Genomic DNA, 9528 nt, shown 5'->3' with positions numbered 1-9528 from the left:
CTACAGCAGAAGCTCCTCTCTGGCGCAGAAAACACGATTAACAATTACACGATTGAAACGCCTCGCCAGCGGTCTCGACTTTAATTCTGTGACTTTGTGACATCACACTGGGTTTTCATGCTTCACGACTAGCCTTGCACATAAGAGATTTTTTTTTGTTTTCTTGTTGTTAGCTTGCTCTGGCGTGTGTGAGCTGACCAATCAGAGGAGACTGCATTTCAGCACAGGGTGCTCTTAAAGAGACAGGAGCGTTTCAGACAGAAGGGGAATAGCAGACAGTATTTTTTTGAGCGTTAAAGCATGTAAACATTTTCTAGTAGTAACCCAAATAAAATCATGAACTGGAAAATTAGCATTATAGGTCCCCGTTAATAGTCTCCATCACGCCCGTGTAATTTGCCTGTTGGACCAAAACTGGCTTTCAAACTTAGATTTAAAGTGAGAAACTTTCCCTCAAAAGCACATGATTGTGAAACCAGCCAAAATAAAAATCCAAATAATTAAAAAACAAAACCCATTTTCAGATTCGAGTGGCATTCATAAATGTGAATGGTCCAGAGAAACCATTTACAACACATTTTTGAGAGGAGGGAGGCTTTTCAAACCACATAGACCTTCAAAATAAATACAAGTAGCTCCTCATAACTGAGTCCTAAGCCTACCAGTCCTCCATGTCAGAGCCCAGCGTGATGTGTTCTCTGTTCAAGCCTCTCCCACTGTTAGAGAGAAGAGGAAGAAAAAAAAAACAGAAAAGTTTCAGTTGCACTATTTCCTCGGTGCTATAAATACAGGAGGGAGCGCACATCTGCCCTTCACAGCGAGGCGTGGTCAGTCAGAGCTAACAGGTGGGCCGGTGAGAAGAGCTGCAGTCACACTTCATCCACAGGATACCTCTCTACACACACCAACAACACACACAGCTGCAGCAAAGATGCCGAAGTGCCCGAATTGCCAGAAGGAAGTTTACTTCGGTAAGATTTTAGATTTTTTCGTTTCTGAGTCCATGCATTTCCTGCTCAGTGTAAACTAGCGTTTTTTTTTTTCCTGCACAAATGAGGAAACAGGAAACTGAGTTGAAGCAACAGGCTGATAAACTGCACGCACATGACGCAAGCAGACGATTTTAATCTATATAACACGCGATTCGGCTACTAAATAACATGTTTACTGGTATTTTTATTTATTTATTTATTTATTGGAAAGATTATTAAAGCGTTGGAAGAAGTTTCCAGATCATTTACTTGCATGAAGTCTCAGTACCACCGTGTAAAGATACACACGTGGAGAAAACTTGCATTCAAAGTAGGAAAAGTTAAAGTTTACTTCATGCAGACTGGCTCCGTCTGTTTTATTATGGGATCATCACTGATGCAATAACATGCAACAAGTACTGCATGCTGCAGTGATGAATCGACAAAGAATGCACGTACGTGATATTACACGCAAAATATAGGCTTCATGATTTGAATGTGAAATGACAGTGTTCAATGTAAGAAACTAAAACTCACTGTGTGGTGTAAAAAAGTGCAGCATTTCCCTCAGTGACATACAGAAAGTTGCAGGAATTTGAAATACTTTGAGAGTAAATGGATCTGATTACTTTGCAGCATTGAGAGTAGTGGTCCAAAAAATGTAATAACAAGACACAGACAAACTATTCTGCAGAGTAGGTACTTATACTGTTGACCTGACTTGGCTTTGTACTTATTATGGATACTGTTTTTATTATGGAACTGATACTTTTACTCAAGCTAATGGTCTGAAGGCTTCGATCAGCACTAATTATCACGCAAGCAGTACTTTCTTGTTGTACTTGGTTGAACTTATTTATGCACTTAGGGGTAGTAATTTAATCTAAAACATGTTTTGGATGTTCATCTTAAGCCCGGTGAAATAAGTGAAGCAGAGTCCACAGAGTAATATTTCTTTTACTCTGAAACAAAAGAAGAAAGCAGTGGAAAATGGAAATCCTCAAGTAAAAGTATTGTGCTTCAGTAGACACTGTAAGTCACATCATGTGGCTTACACTGACCGCACACTTTTGAAACTGTAGTCAAATTTAGGCACCGGTACATACAGACGTGAGTGTGAGACTTTTGCACTTTTATTTCTTGCGGTGCTGCTGCTTCTGCAGTCGTATCGAACTTGCCTCATCCAGCGTGGAATACTTTGATGTGCTAACATTTAATCACATCTAAAATGATGTAGTTTACTGTTTCATGTACCTTGGGGTTGTGTTATCCCAGTACTAGTAATCCAAAATGCATGAAAGTTTAGAAGCGCAAGTTTTGATGTAAAACACCCATCTCAGTGAAGTATGGTGTTTTTCACTCAGAAAACAAAGTAGGAATAAACGAAGAGTGGAAGTATCCTCGTAAATTACTTCACTTAATGTTCTTACTCTCCATCACTAGAGAATTATCACTGTTTACTTGCACTTTAGCCGTCAGTCCACCCTCTTAGCTGTTTATTTTTCATGTCTGCCTACAGTATACATGTACAGTTTTTCAGATGAATGCTTCAAACTGTCACTGCACTCTTTAGACTTCCTCGTTATCAAGCTACTGTGGAGTTTAGCATCTGTGCTCCACGCAGAAAAATGATGGATGAGCTGCATGAATAATGACCCGATGGCGTTCCTTCTGTCGTGAAATACGGCTCCACGCTTCCAGAGCGATCGTGTCGGTCCGTCTCGCGAGGATACCATCAAAGCGGGGAGCAATCACCGCATCCGGTGAGGAACGGGACAGCTCCATTTTATTCTAGCCTTAATCCATTGACCACATTGTCTGCAGCTCGGTAGCGCACACGGAGTGAATCTGCTCCGGAGAGACGAGCCGAGGCCAAACACAGAAATGCAAAGCCAAGTCTTTTGACTGTCAGTCAGATGAATTGACCGTGCAGCCCCGCGAGCCGAGCTTCCCCTTCTTCCTCTTCGTGGATAAACTTTCCCGCTTCTGGTCCAAAACAAGCAGACCAATTTGTTTCGGTCAGAACAAGCCAGCCGATCGCTTTCATTTTCCATGCTAGAAGACAGAAAAAGAGTCTTTCTCTGAGGTCAAATATGGGAAGATGCTCTGCCCTGAAACCGTCTGCATCAATTTCCCTCCAACCCCTTCTCGCTCCACCATAAACTCGCTCTGCAGCCTGAGTAATCTCCAACATCACACCTCGCTGCTCCTCACCCCCACCACTCTCTCCTTTGCTGCTCATCCATCTTAATGTTTCGAAGCTCCCAGATGGAAACAATCAGGCTACTGCTGCCGTACTGTACGATCAAGGCAAACTTGGTCCAGTTTCAGCTACCAAAAAAGAGCAGAAGACAAAGAAATTTATGACACTGCTTTTGCTCGAAACTGATTCAAATAAGCCTTGGAAGCAATTAAGCTGAGGTGTTGCGAGAAATTAGACATTACATGTTAATTAGTGAGGTTAACAGGCCTTTTGTTACCTTTAGAAGTGACAGCTTTCCACCAAGTGAAAATTTAGCAAGTTGGAAAGGAGAATTTGAGTGCCTTGAGAGAGCCAAGCTAGCTGTTTCCCCTTGTGCCCAGTCTTTTTGTTAAAATGAGCTAATGCGGCTAGCTGTAGCCTTATATTTATTGGACAGAGAGGGGTATCGATCTTTTCACCCAACTCTTGGCCAGAAAGACAATGTATTCCCAATAACTATTCTTGTAATACTTTGGCAGATGTAAACCAAGGTCAGAAACTCCAGTGAGGGCATATTTTCAGAGCAACTAGCCTTTGGAGCATTGGGTGCTAACAGGCGATCGTCGGTCTTGGGGTTTCGTAACTGTGGGCAATCCCCAATGTTCATGCCGCTAAAAGGGTATAACTGTGTTCAAGGTCATTAACCCATTTCTGAATCCTCCATACTGCATTCCTTGCCTCTTTTTTAAATTTTTTTTTTTAATCTTGACAAAGTGTTATACAACCTCTCCATGAATCTTTTTTGGGATGGAATGAAGTGAATACTTGGAACAGCCTCCCTCGCGGTGTGTTTTTCCGTTCAGTTCTGTCTGCGTGTCTGTTTGCGTACTTTGGACGGCGTCCCACAATGCTCCAGACAGCGTGAGTTTGATGCAGAGAGCAGATCGCATTATTCTGCAGCCTGTCACGCCCCATTTCTTGCCATATCATCAGGTAAAATAAATAGCCCGCGCACAAAAAGTATGCCTTATCAGATCTGTGTACAGTGAAGGGGTAAATCAACATACATGGGCGCCATCGCAGCTGATCAGGATGGACTCAGAGACTCCCCTCCGTTACTGGTCAGACAGGCAAGCGCACATTTGAAGTTAAGTAAGGTAATTATTTTCGGGTCAGACTTCATTCCAAGCTGGCCGGAGAGGTCTACCTCATTCTCCATTTTCCGCCGCCTGTTGCATAATCTCATGCCACATCAGGTTATTTTTAGGCAGGAAACTATGTCAAATGCTAATATTGCGGGAATGTTTCGGATGCCAGGGGCTTAACCTGAAACCAGAATAGCTAACGACTTCCTCTTATGTGTCCAGAAAATCTGGCAGAGGTTCATTTTATTCTACGTTTCCTCGGTTTTGTCAAACATGAGGCAGAAACAGACTCAGGTCTTGATTACCCTTATAAGTATTCAGCATTTTCCTGTGCTTGCCCTCCCTGACCATACGCATTATCGGAGCGAGGATCTCGTGATGGCAGAAGCCGTCCAAACTCTTGTCCATCTCCTCCATTAACTGTCCAGAACTCAAGTCGGCTGGGCTCAGTCCCTCTCCTCTTTTTACAGTGCCCCTGATGGGTGTTTGTGTAGATCAGCCCTGCAGATAAAGACGGTCTTTATCAGAGTTTATGAGGCAGGGGAAGGACAGATTCCTCAGGCACAGTCTGTCCTGGTTTTCCCTCGGGCCGCCACACCCAAACAGTGTTCTCAAAGCTGTGTACAAAAGACGCCATGCTGTTGCTCTAAAACCGATATCGCTCCAAAAAAATTCACAGGACTATGAGCTCATGCTGTGGTCTGAGAGTAATTACATCGGACCGCAGACCTGACCCATGTGATATCCTGCGCCGCCTCCGGAGACTACAGTAGCTCTCATTGTGGTGGAAGTTCAACACTGGGGGTTAATAATTCTGTCTTTTTGTGTGTTTGGCAGCTGAGAAGGTGACGTCGCTGGGAAAGGACTGGCACAGGCCCTGTCTGAAGTGTGAGAAGTGCAAAAAGACGCTGTCAGCAGGGGGACATGCAGAGGTGAGGCACCTGGAACACACAGCACAACAGTACAGACAGCGGTACCCTCTAATCTTTAATGTGTGCAAAGGATTACGGTTTTGATTGCACTTCATCAAATCTGACAGCCTATTGATTTTACATTGCTTTCTTTCTAAGCAACTTGCGTTATAAAAACAACAAAAAAGCATTCTGTTTTATAGCACACACTTCTGACTCTTCTTACTTTGGAGGAAGGCATTACAATGCAAGTCTGAGGCTGCATGTCACGCTGATTAAGGTATCTACTCAGCGCCCTCACTGCGGGACAGGGATGGCAAGTTAGACTCATATCAATAACATTTTACGGCAGCTCCTCCGGCATCACCCAACATCAGCATGAAACATCGATGTGTGGTTGATGTACAGATAAGAAAAACTGCCTCCAAAAGACTGGTCTCATTGGAATATATTTGAGCAAATGCCTTGATGTTTTTTAAATGTTTTTATATTTGCAATACACCCATGCTGACACAATTCTGCCTCTTACAGCATGAAGGCAAGCCGTACTGTCACAAGCCCTGCTACGCTGCAATGTTTGGACCAGGAGGTAAGAATGTTCTCCCCGAATCATTTCCTTGAAGCTCAGTCTGAGAGTCTCACACCTCTAATCCTAATGTCTAAACTTTGATATAAAAAACTTTTAATAAAAAACACTGCAAGGGTTGGCCCTGGCAGCCATGACAGCCAAGGTTCACTCACCTTTGTTTATCAAACTCGGGGCCAGAAACGCCCTTTGCAAAAAAAATTGTGTATTGTATCTGATTGCGTCGAGGCAGTAAAAGGTCCTTTCACAGCACACACTTTTACCTGACAGGGTCACACGCTCAATAAACCAGGGTGTTACATCATTTGGTTTATCTCTTATCTTTAGTGAAGGAAGCAGTGAATATTCACTCTCAGATTTCCAAAGTAAAAGTCTGTCTGTGTTGAAACCATGAAATCTTTTCACAGTTTTCATCGATGTTGCGGTCGGTCCAGTGATTTAATGCTTCCTCTCCCTTTTTTCCTCGCAGGATTTGGACGTGGTGGAACTGAGAGCCACAAATATAATTAGACAACTAGTAACTTGAAAGGTAAGGAGCACCTGTTCGTCATTCATCCACCAAATCATTTGCATGCATTTGCTCGTGTCATACATTTCCATGCTCTTTGTCAAGGTGAGCAATGACTTTGACTCTAAGCAAATCCTTCCTTTTCTCTGCTTCGTCTTCAGGCTCAGGCCCAGCAGTAAAAAAAAATTTAAAAAATAAAATGTTGTCTGGAAACAAGATCGAAGAAGCCCAGCAGGCTCACCAGTCCCAATAAAAACCAGCAAACAAACTGCGTTCGGATTCAGCGGATACATTTTGTGTGCGTGTGTTTTTATCCTCTGTTTTTGATCTCTGTCGTCTGAAGGTGATTCATTCCTGTGGTTGAGGGTGGACATTTCTGATTAAACACTTGTTAAATTTGTGTCATTCTATGTTTTTGTTGTCTCTGTATGAAACACTCTTTAGTTTGAGCTACGTATTGTTAATTGAAAACAGCTCAATTTTAACTGAGTGGACAATCAGAATCAAACAATTTTCACCAAAAGATCTGCAGAGTAAGCCTGACACTAATTGACAAAACATTGTCACTGCATAGTCAGTTTCCTGAGGCTTTTAGTCCTGTTACATAACCTCCCTCCTGGAATTGCAAATGTTGAAAATGTCCTGTTATTTAAGATGTGTAACATCTCATACATGATGGCCTTGAATTTAAGATTGAAATCAAAATGAATGCCCATTTTAAGTGTGTGGTTGGGAATGTGGGTCTGGGTTAGGTTTGGGGTTAGGGTTAGGGGGCTTGGGTTTGGGATTAGGGGGTTAAGGGCACTGCACATCAAAACATACAGGCTCTGGCGTTATAAACGACAAGCCGCACCCAAAAGGGCCTGCATTTTTTGGAAAGTACCCGCTTGTCTGAGCAGGGACTTTTTCAGAGGTAAACTAATACCGCCAGAAACTTAATTTAGGTCCTGGTCCCTGCAGTGGAAATACACTGACATTTCTAGTCTTTAGGCAAGGCTCCTGCAGTGGAAAAGCAGCTAAAACATCAGTCCTGCTCATGTCGGTACATTGTGGGTGGCTCGGAGTGGCTGAGGGCCCGGCCTGAGCCTTTGCAGATCCACCAGATGCTTCCTCTTCGGGGTTTTTTTTTTTGGACTCTGCCAAACATTCGCTCCGCACGGCCACCCTCACTGTCCATGAATCACGCAGGAGCCACCACCACCACCGTCACCACCACCACCTCCGCCATGCCTCGACCATTCGCAGCCTGACGGTTGCTGTGGCAACAGACACAAACAAGGACCCAACAGACAGGCCGGCGTGGCCGTCCGTCTGGCTGTCACCCTTCTCCCTGCAACAAAGGCGCCCAGTGTCACAGGAAAGAGCCTCAGACACCGAGGCAACAGATGAAGACATGCAGAGGATGTCGAGTAATGGAGCACAAATGTGGCCCGTTCATGCATTTATTAAATTTCGAATCATGAGAGGGGCTGACTTAGCTTCACCCTGCACCTTGTCAGTCGTAACTATGATTTTTTTTGTTACATCCATTTGTCCTTTTGTGACTGTTGGATTCAATTCAGTTAAAATACAAAGGTAAAAAACGGTACTTCAATAAAATATCAGAATCATAGGGAGGATCAGGCTCCCCGTCTGAATCATCTCAGCATCAAAGGTGGAGGCGCGCAGTGTTTTCCTGTTTTAAAATGGTCTGTTGGTGTGTGTTTGCATTTCTCCTGGATAATAATCACCTTGTTTCCAAGAATGCAAAAATACCTCCATCTCACTCAGCTCAGCGTTGTGTGGCGGGAGCCGGATGTTCGTGTGAGGCCCGCAGCGTTAGCCAAGCTCACAGTTCAACGTTTGAAAGAAGCACATGCACCGATTACACTTCTGGCTCCACGTTGAGGCCTAATGTATTAAACTGAGGGTAATTTCCTGACATGATTACAACGGAGGCATCACGCGGGGACATTCATAAAGCACTTAACGTTGACTTACACCGCACTTAAAGTGAAGTGCTGCCAGTTATTTTTTTTTTATTTTTTTCTGAGCGGGAAGTGAAGACCTGCTGTGTCAGCAGGAATCAGAGACCCTCAGTCACGACGCTGTAAGAAATTAGACTCCTGAGCTTATTAAGTGGCTCACATCTATTATAGCTCATGCATACATGCAGAACATGCTGAGCTTCCTCAAGTCAGCTTCATGAATGGATTAATTGAAAAAGAGGCAGCATAAAAGACCATTTTAAAAAATGCATATCTACAAATTAGAGACTTATCTTTGCCGTGGCACTCGATTTAAAGAGATTAAGGAGTGGCTGTGAGAAAAAAAACACTCATACAGCAGAATTAAGTACCATGTCATTGTTTGGAAACAGTAAAATAAATGTTAATTATTGATGATTGTTGGAGTGTTATTGGCTGGTTATTTACCAAGTGCATCACTGAGAAGGTTTGTACATTAATCTATAAGTAATTTCCATCAAATTATATAATAAATGATACTCTGCATAATGATTACTTATATTTTGTACTTTAAGTACATTTTGCTGCCATAGGTAGCAACAGGCTTAATATTAACAAAATTTAGCCAGATTTACAATAAAGTATGAAGAATTTGACCTTCTTTTGAAGATTGTTAAAGCGTTTGACACTTTTAGGACTTTGGTGACTCCTAGTGGTAAAATATAGAAAGATAATGTGGTAGACGGCCATGCACACTGAAATAAACCACAGGGACGTTAAAGGCAGAACAGATACTGGTTCAAATCTGCATGTCAGAGTTAACATATATTGAAGCAAGAGTTTGTTTCTACTGTTAGTTATAAATAAGTGTGTGTATTCTCCTCCAGTAAAAGAGGATGTGTAAACCCTGTATGAGCTCTCGCAGGAAGATGACCACAGCGTGTCTGGACTTCCTGCTTTTATGGCTAATAGACAATAAATCAAAAGTACACAACAGTCCTGATGAAAAAGAGAGAACACTTCGTATCCTTGGGCACAACTGTGAAGACTTTAAACTGTATCAGATGTGTGAGACCAAACCGAGTCGTAAAGCCAGGCCTGCCAGTATTTTTTAATATGGGCCGATGAGCGCACACACGCCTCTGCCAACATCTGTCTCTCATACACGATTGATCTCTTTAAAGGAGACCACTTAGAACACTAAAGTTTATTTGTGAAAATAGTATATAGGTTCGCCGGTCGGCGGACACGTGGCTGAGTTTCCACCGCCAAGAAAAAA

General features: G+C 42.9%; 1 protein-coding gene across 2 annotated transcripts; it reads left to right on the top strand.

Moving 5' to 3' along the window:
• Positions 1–803: 803 nt before the first annotated feature.
• Positions 804–6703, top strand: crip1 (cysteine-rich protein 1). 2 transcript variants are annotated; one of them, XM_037072710.1, is made up of 5 exons: positions 804–971; positions 5136–5230; positions 5741–5798; positions 6265–6324; positions 6465–6703. In XM_037072710.1, exons 1-4 carry the CDS (start codon positions 932–934, stop codon positions 6303–6305), a joined length of 234 nt encoding a protein of 77 aa, XP_036928605.1. In that variant the 5' UTR covers positions 804–931; the 3' UTR covers positions 6306–6324; positions 6465–6703. The 2 variants fall into 2 exon arrangements, with proteins under 2 accessions (XP_036928605.1, XP_036928604.1); XM_037072709.1 differs by lacking the exon at positions 804–971 and adding an exon at positions 4171–4305.
• The last annotated feature ends 2825 nt before the right edge of the window (positions 6704–9528 follow it).

The sequence above is a fragment of the Acanthopagrus latus genome, chromosome 16 (assembly GCF_904848185.1).
Source record: "Acanthopagrus latus isolate v.2019 chromosome 16, fAcaLat1.1, whole genome shotgun sequence".
Taxonomy (NCBI): Eukaryota; Metazoa; Chordata; class Actinopteri; order Spariformes; family Sparidae; genus Acanthopagrus; species Acanthopagrus latus.
Note: the sequence above shows the minus strand (reverse complement) of the source record. Positions and strands in the feature narration are given on the sequence as shown.